This window comes from Camponotus floridanus, unplaced genomic scaffold (assembly GCF_003227725.1).
Source record: "Camponotus floridanus strain SB8 unplaced genomic scaffold, Cflo_v7.5 scaffold7, whole genome shotgun sequence".
Taxonomy (NCBI): Eukaryota; Metazoa; Arthropoda; class Insecta; order Hymenoptera; family Formicidae; genus Camponotus; species Camponotus floridanus.
Window position 1 is genome coordinate 2,280,594 of NW_020229838.1, and position 16,166 is coordinate 2,296,759.

A 16,166-nucleotide genomic window follows, 5' to 3' on the forward strand; every position below is an offset into this window, starting at 1 on the left:
ACGCAATTTCTGAACTAGTAGTTTAATATTTTTCCAAACATTTTTTTCCATATATTTTCAAATATTTTTCTTTTTATTAATATTGAAGTTATATCAATATATTTACATCGAAATTGTCGAGTAATATCTGCTAAAATAGTTACTACTTTCCTAAATAAATTTATCGTTCGATTCAGCAATATCTACTTAAGAGTCCTAGACTCGATCGTAATACGTTTCAGTTGCATAATCCCGACATCTAATTTCCCTCGTCGTTTCACGAGGTCGAATAAAAAAAAAGAAGGATGGGGTTTGCACAGGATAGAGGGGAATTACGCGGACCTTGTATAAGGGGTTGACTGTTGTCGATTCGTGCCGTACCTTACCGTACCTTACTGTGTCATCTCGTCCCCGTCGACTCTGCGCATCTTCTCGAATATCATATTTTCATATTGTCGTCACAAAAAAAAGTTGAATGATATGATATATATGCCGTATTTTCTCTATTGACAATTAATTCGCAATCGAAATTATTTGCATTGATATATGAGAATGTAACTTGAAAAATCGTTACATTTTGAATTTTCCTTTTGTAAAATCAAGTTTTTCGATATTTTTCTTGAAAATTACTGGTATGATTACTATCATTTTTCTTTTAATCTGTTCGGGAATAAATAATGATTTGACTATTCAATTTAAAGAGATTGTAATTTTATTAAATATTACGAATGACCAGTATTTCCAAGAAAACTGATTTTATTCAATAACAGATTGTTCATTATTTATTCATAATAAATATTTAGAAAGTTTACTCAAGCTCCAAAAGCATTAATAAAAATACGTAGTCAAATATGAAAAAGAAAAATTTTAAAATTATCCAGATATATTAAATCTGCGTTAAGAAAAAAAATAATAAAAAATAAAATAGATAATTTTGCATATAATTTCGCAGCTGTATTCGTCTTCTTAAATGTTAAATAAAGAATCAATTTCTAGCCGGATAATTTTGTTTCTTAATGCAATGTGACGTATTACATCCTAGATACTATAAGTCGAAATGCACATAATTAAGATTTACCTAATTAAATTTAATAGGTGGAAAATGGTTTCATGGGATCCTGTTAAGTAACACAATTATCTCTATTTTAAATCTCAAGTTTTCTGGGAATCTAAGTGTTTCAAACTAGACCGAACAGGATCGGATAGGAGACAAAATATATGGCAGTATAGATGATAGTTCGGCTCGCAACACACGGGTGAGATAGGATAATGCGGCAGGATAGGACGACAAGGATATAGCAGACAAGGATATAGTAAGGTGGATCGTCGACATTCCGTGGATCCTCCTCATTCCAACTGTCTCGAAAGTTTTATCTTTGCTCTCACATTGTAGGCTCCGTCTTTTTCCCTATGAGTCTCTTATTGCGTCGGTTATTTTTTCATTAAAAGGTATAATTTACGTATAATTTACAAATTTCATTTAGATTCATAATACGAATCGTAAATTAATTCCTGGAAATTTCCATTGAATTACTTGGACGGTTAAATTAAGTATATGATAGGGGTTTCATCGCGTACAATATCGTAACAGTTAATTTTATTCGTTTACATTAATACCAGTTGGATCCTCGTCTTTATTACAATTGTCCACGCAACTTTGATATTTGCTAGTCAGGTTTCTGCCAAAGAAAGGCGACTTTTCGTAGCTCGATAATTTTAAGAATACTGCTTCAACTAATTCTTTTTTTATAGATATACATTGCATCTTGATATTTTATTTACGCGATGGAAATTGTCTCGTGTGGAGCATTTAAATGTTCTCTTCTGATCCGCGATACGATTCACGCGCGTGGAAGTTTCAGAGCGAATTATCATTTAAGAGTGTAAGAGTCGGCGGGATTTTGCGAACGACAGACGCATTTTCTATTCTATCGCCCATTCCTTTAAGTGTCCTCTTAGATCGTCTGAAGAGGAATGCTCCTTGAACGATCGGGTACGTGCCACGGAATGCCGACTAGGCATCGGGATAAAGGCGAGATATCTACATCTGGAGAGGAGGAACACTGATTTTCACGCACATCTACGCATCTTCGCATAGAAAAATTCTTCTTGAAATGCTTCTTTTCGAGATCTTTGATCGACTAGTCTTAAGAAAAAGAATGGAGTTCTTAAGGTTTATTATGCAGTATTTTCGTACCGAAGAATTTATGATAATATTATGATAATACTTATTTTCATTGTTTCACGATAAATCGTGAGTTGCGCGCCGCGTATAAATAACTTGCGATATATAACTTGCAAATCGATGAATTGGATTCCGACTGTTCTTGAAAGATCTCCTTTGGAACGAATTGCAAGCTATTTTCTGTATCTATACTTCGAAACATTAAACATTAGTCATCGATTGGATTTGGATCCACAAAGCGAAGCGATCATCACCGCATCTACGGCGGCCATATTTTCAACAGAAACTCCTAGAACGAAGGGGTGTATTTTTTTATGTCCTAGGGACTGTCCATGCGACCGCCGATCCTACCGATGGAGACGGTCCCAGCACAGTGGGTCCACTGGGTCCAGTGGGAACTCTGATACCACTGTCCGGACGCGGCAGCATCGCAGGGATTCGTCGAGGTCCCGGCAGACCTCGCCTACGGCCGACCGGGCCTGGGCATCAGGGCTACCGCACTTCCGGTCAACATCACGGCAAGAAGATCCAGCGACCGCTACCAGTACCCATCAGATCCCATCAGACGATCGGACAGCAGAAAGCATCGTCGTCGCATCAGCGTTCCCGTGTCTCGACGACTGGTCCGTCGTCGTCATCGTCATCATCGTCCTCAGTCGCCATCGCGGCCGCGAATTCGACGCTATTATCGTCGTCGTCCTTGGCGGAATCACGACCGTTTGGATTCTATACACAGCAACAGCCGCGCGCAGGGTCGTCGTAGTTTCGCGAATGATTCGGTTTTAAGTTGTTTTTGAATGCGACAACCTTCAATTCCCCGTGTCATTTTGACGAATTAATTATTCCTTTCGAATGTGAATTAATAGGCGTTTCTTTCTTCTCTCTGAATCGCTCGAGTTTATGCGTGCTATATCGCTATGTCTCAGCACTTTTGAAACACTTTCAGAATCGATTACAACATTGCGTATTTATTGTGTATCGTGATAATTTATCCTGTCGGTCAGTGATGTTTCCGTACGCGCGACTTAAGCGTGCAATACCGTTAAAAGTTAGATTTCCGCTCATTTCTTTCTCCCTTTCTCTTTCTCTCACTCTTCTCATTGTAAATTGTAATTAAACCGTGAAAGGAAGCAGTCTTGACAATATCTAGGATTCGTTATAATTATGATCGCACTGCAATTGTTGTATTTATTTTGTTCATTTATAGCGCAGGGTTCACGAGATATTATGTATCTCATTGAATATTAAAAACGTGAATACTCCCTCCGTCTTTTGCCAACCTACGGTTGGCAGCAGTCGGGAATAAAAAGACAACATCGACATAACTTCGTACTTAATTCGATGCTTGCCTTTTTCCTTTTTGAACTTTGCTTTCTTGGATTTAAATTCTTGTCAAATGCTTAATCATTCGTCGGGATTGAAGAGGACGAGTTCCGTTATATCGATTCGATTCCACCTGTGTGGTACATGTGTAGAAATTTTGATTTTATTGTTAAGTATACTACAATTATAGGTAATCGACATGACGCGTCGTTGCGTGCATGGCGACGCCGAATTTCGACGGCGAAAAAGATCATCGACAGATCAAATTCTCGGCAACTTCGTCGACGAAAAAGAGGAAGAGTGCCATTCAACATGGTCTATCTCTTCCGAGTCGATCGCTCTCTCGGCGTCATTGTACATTGTCATTAAGGATAGCATTATTCCGTCATTAGACTCGGCTAGCCGATATTTTTTATGTATGTTACGAGACGTCATTAGGCCAATTCAATTTGTAAAAGAATAGTATTTATATTAGCAATAAACACAGACAAAAATTCAATCTTCACGAATATCGCTCATCTCATGAATTTCACACAGGACCTTTCCTATTTCCCGTGTTTTCTTTAACTGACGAGTGTTCCAATTGGTTTTTCTTAATCGATTGTTTCTCACAGATTCAATTGAACACAATATTTCTAATACCTCCTTTTTTAAATATTTGAATAACTAATTTTTGAACTGAAATAGCGTAAAGTCCTTATTTTTGACTTAAACATCAATTTTATTCAGATCATTTTAAAATATGAAAAGTGTAAGGACTACAATACTTTTATATATCTCTTTGCTACTACTTTATTCAATTTTTTTAATTTTGTAATCTTTATATTTCTTATATTCCAAAGAGAATCTTTAACGTCTCAAAAAATCTGTGAAATTGCTTACTAAATTATTAAACAAATTGCTTTACTAAATTAATAAACAAAATAGTCGTAACACACTTATAAATCTGGAGCATCTTAATTTATAATTTAATTTTCATTTCTCGTACTTATCGAGGAATATGCAAACGATTGCCGATCGAATAAATGTGGTAAAAAAACGTAGGAGGATTCTGTATGATAATGGCCGATCAATGTAACAAGATCCGAAAGCTGAAAGTGCGAGCTAATGACGCGAGTATGCAGCTGTCGGTGGAGCCGCGTCATCATCTGCGTGATTGGGATCAAGCCAAGCACGAGGAATTTTTCGTGCCTCGTGACTCTTCTATCTGATCGCGCGAATCTGAAAATCCCATGTGCAGTGCATTTTTTGACTTAATTAACGAATTCCTTTTCTGTAAGTCGATTAAGAATTTGTTGCTTTCTAATAATTTCTGTTAAAAGAAACCTCCGAAAGTTGCGGTCAAAAAGCATGCGATATCTGATACAATCAACTATGTACATTTAATTTTTTTTAAATTAATTATAAGATAAATAATAGGAATAATCGGATTTATATCGAATAATTTTGTTATATTAGCTTTTTTAAAAAAAATGATAAAATATATAATACAATTAACTTTTCCAGAGATATTGACCATTATAAATAATAAGTTTTTGTTAATCAAAAAAATTACGCTTATACTAGTCGAAACAAAAAGCGTGAAGTCATATTCGAACGTACATGCCTATTTTTATATGATCTATGCGATAATTTGACATGATTTTAATAAATTTTAATGTCAATATATAATAGATTAGTGTATTATTATGACATTCAAGCAGGAATTCATTTTTTAATGACGTTGTTTTGCAAAATAAAAGTGAATGAATTCAAATGTAACTCGATTTACGCACGCGTAGTCGGTTTCCTGTCAACAATAACAACAAGAAGGGGAACAAAGAGAACATGCAACCTCAATGAAAGATGGATACTCGCACGCCGACGATAATTGCAGTGCCCGCATATCGTCGCATCGTAGGTCGCAAGTTTCCATCAAGGTCGCTATTATGGATAAAGATGAAATAGCATGGATCAATATCATCTAAAAAATATAGCAAGAAAAAGATACAAAAGTACAGAATATGATAAATGCAATCAAGGCGAATATAAGGGCAAGAAATAAATTAAATCGTAGCATGTTTTTACTTCGTGGCATATGTATATTAGTTAAAATTGAACATTGCAACATTAAAACATGCTTTCATTATTATACACAATATTACACATAATCAATTGTATATAAAATAAAAGCATAGATAATTTAGACATTCTCATATGTGAAGGCGTCATATTTTTTGTTTAAAAAAAATTTATCAAAAACGTTCGTGAATTCTTTTTCTCTCGGATCTAAAAAATTCTTTTCTAGAAGTGATTTGTGATTTTTTAAAAGATGGAATGTCCTCTCTCTCTTGTACAGTTATATAGAGTTTTTTTGCGTATCTTGTAAGGAGTAGCATTTTCAATAATTTGTGGTAACGGAATTTTTCTCAAAGTGTTTAAGCTTTCATTTATTTAATTTTTCGATCATATATATTGGCTGTGTATCGACCGATCGTATTGCTGTCACGCGAGAGAAGAGCCAGGACTCTGTCCGAGGACCAAGACCTTGCGCTGCACCTGCTACTCTCAGGTGTACGCGAGCGCGCCTTTTATCCGAGAGCGATCACAGTACATCTCTTTTTCTCTTATTCTTTTGTGCGCTAAATCGAACGAATGAGAACGGTGCGCGCAAAATTGCCCTCTTTAGAATTCGCAATTAATCGTTCGCGTGTTCGATAATTCCAGTCTAATTAATCCATCTACAGTAGCGGGCATATTTATTTCAAAAATATAGACTATTAAAATTATTTACTTAAAATATCTCTTTAAAGAAATAAAGTATTATCTGATTTGCCTGATTTATTTTCTTGGTAGTAATGATTGATACAAATATATAGGAAATATTTATTTGAAATGTAATATTAAAATTATTGATTGGGATAATTATTTTGAAAGAATGATTAGAAAAATTCTTATTTTTATTATTATTTGAAACTTTTTAATAAGAAGCAAAAGAAGGCTAAGGAAGGCTAAAGACGCAGATAATGGTGCGTGATAGTAATAATATATTATGTAATAGAAACTTTGTAAAGTTGTTCCACTTATATACAATAAGAAGCGTAAAAATATATTTTTAAAATGTGCTGTTGACGACATTTCGACTGCTTTGGGTCCTTTTCAAAATCAAATAAGAAAAATACAATTGTACATAATATTATTTAAATCAACTAACTGAATAATAAAAGAAAGAAGTCAATGCAATAGAATAAAAAGAAATTGAAAAGAAACGATAGGATCGCATACACAATTACATCGTAGATAACGATTTGTTTACGATACAATTGTGTTTGCGACCCTATCGTTTCTTTCCAGTTTCTTTTTATTTTATTACATTGACTTCTTTCTTTTATTATTCAGTTAGTTGGTTTCAATAATATTATGTTTTTTCTTATTTTACCTTTGAAAAGGACCCAGAGCAGGGTCGAAACATATCGTCGATAGCATATCTTAAACATATATTTTTACACTTCTTATTGTATACAACAATACCCTTTACAAAGTTTCTATTATAATATATTATTACTGACACGTATCATTACCTACGTTTCGTTCCTTAACCTTCTTTTACTTCTTATTAGATTTGAGAACCGGTTTTACATATTAAAATTTTCTTTTATTTATTTGAAACATTTTACATTGACACGATTTTATTTCCTATATTATTTCACATATATTTAATGTATTATCTGACAAAAATAATGTTTAAATAATAAAAAATATGTGTTTATTTCAGAAGCTATTGTTTAGTTTTTGAAAACATAATTTAATAAAATTTAATCAAAAAATAGATCTAAAAAATATAAATTTTAAAAAGAAATAAATGAGAATAAATGCAAATTGAGTGAAAATAATACTCAAATATTTTGTCTATGCATTTAAAAAAAAAGTAATTATTTTATTAGATTACTTGTAATCTCTGATAAGAATCATATATATATTTAAAATATTTACTTTTGATATGAATAAAATTAATTAAATATTTTAAATATACTTTTATAATTAAGATTATTTTATATTAATCATCTATAATAGCTCTAATAGCTAATTGATATAAGTATCTTTATTTTTTATTTCCATGGCTGATTGTCTTGTCATAATTTCACATGGTTACTATATGATTAATAAGATTTTTTTCATAAATAAATCTACAATTATTTTAACAGAATTTATTTTATGAAACATTGTTAATATCGCTTCTGCCAAGCGACTACTTGATTATATATCGATCATTTTGAATATGACAGCTACATCGGTGAACGGTGATCATATCGTATGTACAGCGCCTCGTATTATTTTAAATTATCCGGTACATCTGTGTGCTTAATTAACTCTTGAGGCAATGAGATCAATGGACAAATCGTGGCTTGAACTTGGCAGTCGCAGGTGCGAGTCGTGAAACAAGTTCTTTCAAGGTCATTGTCAACCACGCCGCACTTCCGATTAGTATTTTTCGCTTTGGGGAGACATTTAAATACAATTGATACGCAATCGTTATTTTATATATATATATATATAATTAATATAAAACTATATAAATTTCTTTTATGATATAAATTAATTTTTTTCTTATTTTTCTTCATCTCTCAATTTTCACGAATTTTAATAATATTTTCATACTTAAAATAATGATTAGAAAATATGTATCATATTATAGCGATCCATTGTTGAAATTAATTTATCAATGTAACAGCGAACGAATGGTACAATGCATTTATAGGGGAATCAACAGGTAAACCGCAACTAGCAATTCTCCCTTTAACGATATCAAATTAATCAATTAGCGTCAATTATATCAATTATCTCCACGCAGTCTTATTTCATATTTACGCTGTCAAACGGGAAATTTGTACTAACGTTTTTTTAATGTATCAATGATATTTACGCTGTCAAACGGGAAATTTGTACTAACGTTTTTTTAATGTATCAATGATAATATGTGCCGTATTAATAGATTATTAATTATTATCAAAATTATTTTTAGAGTTTTCGTTAAAAAAACGAAGCTTATTTCCTTCTAAATCTATTTATTATCCTCGTTATTTATCGAAAATCCACGGAAAGAATATATGGAATGAGTCCACAATCAATCGTCATTTTAATAAGCGTAAATTTGACTCTCGAAAATTACGGCGTCCTTGAGTCTCGCTTTTGACTCGAGACGTTCGACGGTGGGATAATTTGCCATACGCACGAGGCTGTAATTAGAGGAATAATTACACAATTAGGAATTAATATGGTGCGCGTATTCCTGCTTTCTTCCTTCGATCGCATCGGCAAGCGGTCGTTCGTGCGAGCGAACGAACGAATAGTATCGTCGTCTATGCCAATTAGGCGCGGCGGATGGTTGCCACGAAATTAAAGCTTTTATTTCGGCGTGCGAACGCACGAGAGAAATTAGCGAAGCGAAACGCGAAATACAACGTATGTTCCCCTTCGCACTTTCGGCCGCGCGAATATAGCCCACGATGCACCCATGCACAAGCTTCGCTCTCCTTGCAAGTTCCGTGTATTAAAAATATCTGCGATTAAGAGTTTTGATCTTCTAATCTTTTTGATTTATTTTTTATGAATGCAGTCAGTCAAATTTCTTAGTCTTAAATTTGAAGAGAAATATATAATAATTTATATATAATAATAATGATAATGATGCTTTTCATCTATATTCGCAATTCAAAAATGAATTTGCAAAATTTTTAGCTTGAGTCGCTAAAAAATCACTTCTAGATCAGTTTGAAAAATTTATAAAACCGTGAAAGAGAGAGAACCAAAAACGGTCGTTACATATTTTTCTGGCAAATTAAGATCTCGACGAATTCATACGTGTACAGTTAGGTGTTCTTACGCGCGAAACAGGTTAAGCGCGTTCACACTTGCAAAAAAAAAAATTTGCTTACTCGAGCCGCGAGACAATTAACGACATTGCTTGTTCGCGATCGTAGAATATATCTTTTTATGCGTGATTTCCGCGAGTGAAAGACGTAGTGTGTGAGTCAATTAACGGCATCGTTAAGACGTCGAGACTCCGCTCGTAATCGTTATGAGACACACATAAAGAGATTTCGCGAAAAGAAAATTAAAAAACTGCACGCAGACAGTTTTCATCTTTCTCCCTCCTCCTCTCTCTTTTTTTTGTTGTACGCGAATTGATTTATGCACGCACTAATGTCACCCTTTCTCGAAACATATGTTACAGCGTTTGATTCTTATTTTCGGAAGAAATAAAATTATAGTTTGTCGCTCCATGAAATATTATTATTCTAATGCATTTTTGTCAAAATCTGAAGAAAATAAATAATGGGCATAATTTTAATAAGAAAATTTTATAAGAGTAAGGATGTATTTTTATTTAAGATTTGTATTTTAGATAAATATTTTATCTTGATTATCTTGATCTTGAATTTTACAGAATTTTAAATCTTTAATTCTCTCAATCTTTTAAACTCGGTCTTCACTTTTCACTATTTTAATTCTTTAAACTTTGATTATCAGTTCCACTAATAATCAGAGGCGGTTAATTTATATATTTACTGTAATAAACGATGAAAGAGAAATTATATAATTTTAAATTTTGGGCAAACATAAAGATGGATTAAATAAGAAATATTGTTTTCTCCTGTGTACATAAATTATGTCTTATCTGCTATCTATTGTAATATCCGAATACATTGAACGTTAAATATGTAGATATGTGATTTTTTAAATCATTGGACAATACACGCACGTAAATACGAATTTAGGAATAGAGTTTGGAATGTTTGCAAATTGAAAAAAGAAAATTATTTTTTATACTGCGAACTTAAAAATTTTAGCGTATTTCGGTATAGTAGCATTTCTTGATTGAACTTACAATGCGTTTTCTGCAGTTCCTCGCTCGAGCCTTGCTATAGCCTGATCTAAGGATGTCGTCGGGCAAGGCGAGTCGGGCGTCGGTGGCGGCGAGGCACCGAGCGTGCTTCCTGCTGCTTGACCGGAAGTCGCGAGTCAGAGGCTCGGCTCTACGTAGGCGTTACGCTTCCTTACGCGTATCTACACCGTCTCGCTCCTAGTTTCGCTACCAGCTCGCCCGCTACCGCCCGTCTGAAGAGATCGTCGAAGTTTCAAGGACACTGCTAGATTAGTCGGGATATAGTATCGCGCTTCATTCATGATCCTATAAATTCGAAGGGTATCGGGGCTTATTAAATAATTAATTAATATCTTATTTTCTTTTGTATCGATCAAGATTAACGATTTTTTTGCGCTTTACAACGATATGCGAAGATATATTTTACATGAAAAATTAGTTATGTATTAGAATATTGAAATATTTAGTATTATTATATCTTGTTTCTCTGACTTTAATTCGAGTTTTAATTACCGAGATATTTAAGAAAAAATTTCTGATGATTTTGAACAATCAAAATTAAATGAATAAAATTTTTTTTTGCACTTAAATTAAGATTTATATTTTTAGTTTTTAATATTTTTTAATATTATTCAACCATGAAATTATCAGTATATTTATTTAATATCTATGAATTTAAACGAGATATTTTTAATGAAAATAATAGAATAATTGAATTAAAATTTATTATAAATGAAAGATGTATGAAAAATGTGCACTTAATTGTGTCTCTAGTTTTTTCGTTTGAAATTAGTTATTGCCAATTTTGCTTGTAATAAATGATAAGTTTTATTCGTTATCAACAGCAAAGGAAAAATCCCATAATCAAAGTAATAATTAGCAATTCGACTTTTCACGATACGTTTTGGAAAATATGATCCGTTATTTAGTTTCCTTGATCAATATAATTGACTGTTGACAACTCATTACTCGTTATAGAAACATCATATGTAGAAGGAAAGCGTGCACATCATAAAGATGAAACATGTGTTTCACATTGATATTTCGGCCGATCAACGTGTGCTTGTTCTACGGTCTTGATGGTTTCTCCTTAATGTTAACTCGTTACCTTACCGCGGGCATGAATATAGAACGAAGGGGAATGCCACGAAGGTGGCCTCAACCGTACATCCGGATGATATAAATGAGAAGTTTAACTTCCTCGATATTACGTTGAGAGAAATTTTTACGATAGTAGGAATTTTTCGATCAGTTCGCGAAATTCATCTCCCTTGACGAAAAATTATTCGCCATTCTTTCTACGATTTCTCAACATTTAATTCTGCGGATACTCTGACAATTAAAATTTACTTGAAATTCATAGACATTTGAGTACCTAATTATTAATTGAATATCTAATTATTAAAATTCTAAGTTCTGATTGTAAAATTATAACATAAAAATAACGAAATATATGATTTAAAATAATTTCGCTTTAATTTTCATTACAATTTTTGACAAATCTAACTCGAAAATTAATTTAAAATATCCCACATATCGCTATCTCGCGCTGCTGTAATAAATCGTCCACCTCCAAAAACTTTTCGTGGATAAAAATTTAAAATATATGACCAGTCGGTTTCAGAAGGACGAACTTTCTCTAGTTTTTATTCATGAACGAAGGAAAAGGATGAAAGCGGGGAATCGTACGAAAGAATAATTTCTCCGCTGTCAAGCTCTTCGTGGCTCGCAAGAGAATTATCTTTCGGTCCGTGCACTCGACGGGGAACCTAATTTCAACCTTCCTGTCATGGGAATGCGCACACCCTGTATTGTGATCTAAGGAACGTTCCGCGATTCGAGAATAACAATCTCTCTCTCTTTCTCTCTCTCTCTTTTTCTCTCTTTCTGCGATGGAAATTCGTTTTCCTTCGCAATGTCATTTCGTTATCAAGGAGATTATCGAATATTTATTCATTAATCAATAACAGTATTCTAATGTATAACATTCCGAAAATTCCGATATTAATTTTGGCGACAAAATCTTTGAAAAAGTTGAGAAAAAACAAATATTGAATTTCTTTTCGTAAATTTCTTTTCGTAATATCGAAGACTGTGTTCAATACGTAAATATATTAATAAATCAATTATGTTATCACTTGTCTTAAGTACCTTCGCGCTGACAATCCATGCCGTTAATATCAGTGTATCGATCGGGGGCCTCCCTGTGAAGATTTCAATTCGAGCGGTTAAATTAATTCGCACGCGACGACATAAGGCAATCGAGTTAATGGCCTTCGTTTAATGACTGCCTTTCCTGCGCGCAATGCGCCAAAGTCCCTTACGAAGCTTCCCCACTGTCCGTTTTCGGGCAACGACTCTCTTGGATGATTTTATCGCCGTCTCTCCTTCCTGCTTCCTGAGCGTGCGAGCCCGTCGTCGATCGTTCCGCGAGTACCTTTCGTTACGGAAATTAGCGATTCAACGCCGAACGCGCCCTGCGTCGCCTCTAAATTAAAGTCTCGCCCCTGCGCCACGCTTTTGCGTATAAAAAGCGCAATCTTACCGAACGAACATAATCTTGAATATGTATCCTCATATACGCCCGATAAAACTGTCCCCTCCCCTTTCCTTTGACAGCATCAGATATGAGACACGAAGGTACGTGAGAAGGCGAATATGCCGATACTCTGCCTGTCAAATAATGCTCATGCTTGTGTAGTGATCTATCTTTTACGTAAACACTATCCATCTATCCATTTCTCACCTTTATCTTTATATGATAAAATGCATATCAAATAATACAGTCGAATAATCCATGATTATATTTTTATCTTTAGTGCCTAGTGAAAAAGGTTCTGAAGATAAATTCCTTCAGAATTATCTTTTTTTTATTTATATAGATTATCAAATATCAATATTAAATCAATCAAATAATATTAAATAATATCAAAAAAAAAATAATATCAAAAAATTGACTCGGAAATTCTATTTAAGAAGATTACTTTGACTTTCTCATTTAAAGATAAAATTATCGAGAAAAGTTTGAAGAATTTCGGGATTGTTTTTATAATTTTATATTGAACGCAATTCAAATATAGACAATATGCATTTATCGAATTAATTCCTTCTCCTTCGCGTTAAGAAACTCTTTTTGAGTTCTTATCCTATGTTAGCATAATATAGTTTCTTCAAAATCGCTGACAATTTAAATCTATCGCTGTTTTCTGGTTTTAACGATCACTATTTTATGAATAATTTATGAAGAATGAGCGCGCATTGCGCACGGACGCGAATCTAAAATTGGATACGTCACCCGACTTCGTTGCACTTTTGTCGTCAACCTTGGAGACAGCGTTCTCCACCTTTGAAAGCAAAAAGGATCACACTGTCGTGTCGCCGTCATGTCGATCGAGCATTCGTGCAACGAAGCAGTGTCTCCCAACCTGTGCTCTGCAGATTCACTTCCGGTCTGAGAGGGCTATTTCATTCAGTGGTCTTTGGAAAGTTCCACAAAAAGGTACAAGAGTTGTATCGTGAACTTCTCGTATAAAGGTGTTACGACGATACGAGCCGGAAGTGAATTTGCGTGAGTTTGCGTATTCCGTCACGATGCATTGCGTCACATTTATTCAAAGAAAACAGATTTTTCATAGAGAGAATAATGATAGAATAGACATATTTTACATGCAAGCTACTGCAAATAATTATATAAAAATATATCCGTTAAAAAACAAATTATTATTTGAAGAATAATTTTTTATGAACATAAATGAAATACATTTATTTTTCTTATTGTATAAATATATAAATATATATAAAATGTATGTGTATAAAATAATAAAAAATTTAAGAAATAGAGATTAAACATTTGAAATGTAATATTTGAAATAATTAATTGAAATAATAGAGCTTTGAAGGAAATATGATCAGATAAAAGAATTTTTTTTTCTCCTTTTTGAAATAATATTTAAAATTTTCAAACTTGCATTATTCATTTTAAATATTATTTTTTTTACTTTATTTCAAATATTATGTATTTAAGTAAAAATAATGAAATAAGTGAATAATGAAAAAATGAAAAAATAAATATTTATTAAAAAAATATATATATATAATTTTGTTTATTTAATGCTAATTTTAATTAAAAACGTAAGAAAAACAAATTCACAAGTATAATATTAAAACATTTTATTGCTTATACAATAAGAAAAATAATTATTTCATTGTTTTATTTGAAAAAACATTTTTGAAATATTTATTTCTGATTTCTGTAAAAAATTAATTAAATTAAATATTTCTCAAACAAAATTTTAATCAATTAAAAAATGAAGTATTATTTTAGCATTCATAATCTCTAGTAATAGAAATAGCTTTCATAAATTTTTGATATTCTATTTTAAATATTATTTTATCTATCCTTGGAACTCACACTCGGACATTTTTATCATCCTAAATACATATCTCCTGTTATTATTTCCTACATTCTCTCTCTTTCTCTTCAAAAATATATAAATTAGATTAAAAAAGAAATCATCGTCTGAGAGTTAAAAGACAATTATTAATCATGTCTCATGATTCGATCGCAATAAATTTAATGAAGTACTTTTGCATTCAGCGGCATTTAGCGTTAAACGCGGGAAACGAGGGAAAGTAATACAAGATATAAACGAATCGGCGGAAAATCTGATATCAGAGAAGAAAAAATTGGAAAACGAAAGGAAAGAAGCTAGACGGACACTGCGAGAAAACACAAGAGAGGACATCGAGAATTGGAAGTGGCGCGTGGCGGTGCCGAATATACGTATCGGATGCCGCCAGATGTTGCGGTAAGGCCAGCTGCCGTGCACCTCCGCTCTTGCCCTCCTTTGCTTTTCCTCGCAGCTTTTCGAGAGCGCCGAGCAGGTACACGCCACGCTATATATAGAGTATAGAGCCGCTTGCATCGTTGTTCATTGGTGGTAAACGCTTTCTGTGTGTCTGGACTCAGTATTTTAAATTATTCTCCGCGAAATTCACACTCATGCGAAATATCGCTGTGATCTGTATTATAAGAGAGGAATTGTAAGAAAATTGTTTTAGCATTTTCAGACAGGAACTACGGTTCTTATAACTATATCTCTTTAAATCTCTCATCTTTTCGTCTCGTGAATTTCGCAAATTATCGGTAAATTATTCGGATTTTGATAACGTTCAAATCGTTTAGCGCTTTTGCTTTATACTTGTTAATTAAAACTTACTTAAATAATTCCATTTGTAGTTTAGATTGTTTTATAGTCCGGGACAAATCCGTCGCGCTGTCGGAACGACTGGATAGAAACAAGTTCGTGACCGTAACGCGAAGCGGCCGAGTTACGTTTGATCAATTAATTATGGTAGACATAATTATACTTCGCGTGAGGGCACCGATTCTTTAGAGAAGGTACGACTTTGTCAAATCCTTCAAGATACTTTGAGGAAAAGTAATGACATGATAATTATAATCTATTAAACTTGTGAAGAAAGCATACGCACACACAAAAGATTTTATATGATATCATCAGCAAATATTAGAGATGATATAAATAACACTTATGACAATTATTGATATATGAATATACTTATGATAATATTGATAAGTTTGCAATATTTATTTCTTTAATATAGTATGTGTCTTTTCTCTAACAATAAGATTGAGATAAAATAATTATGAGATATTTAATTTTACGAGAAACCTCGATAATTTAAAATTAATATGAATTTAATAGGTGAATATGCACGCATTAAACGAGGATTTAATATTCCTATATTTTACATATGCTTTTTTAGCGTTTCGCGCGCGAACGGCCGTGGCTC

At 33.0% G+C, this 16,166-nt stretch overlaps 1 protein-coding gene across 5 annotated transcripts in view; it reads left to right on the top strand.

Moving 5' to 3' along the window:
* LOC105256396 (chromatin-remodeling ATPase INO80) overlaps window positions 1-16,166 on the top strand; it is a 53,498-nt gene that overhangs the window by 13,048 nt on the left and 24,284 nt on the right. Inside the window, exon 27 of one of the 5 annotated variants that reach the window (XM_025413666.1) lies at window positions 2,488-2,927. The exons of 1 other annotated variant lie outside the window; for it this stretch is intronic. In XM_025413666.1, the coding sequence (XP_025269451.1) occupies window positions 2,488-2,927 (440 nt within the window). Of the gene's footprint in view, window positions 1-1,927; window positions 3,993-10,371; window positions 10,662-16,166 lie in introns of those variants that run through there. 3 more of the 5 variants (XM_020029078.2, XM_011266259.3, XM_025413668.1) reach the window with 3 other exon arrangements.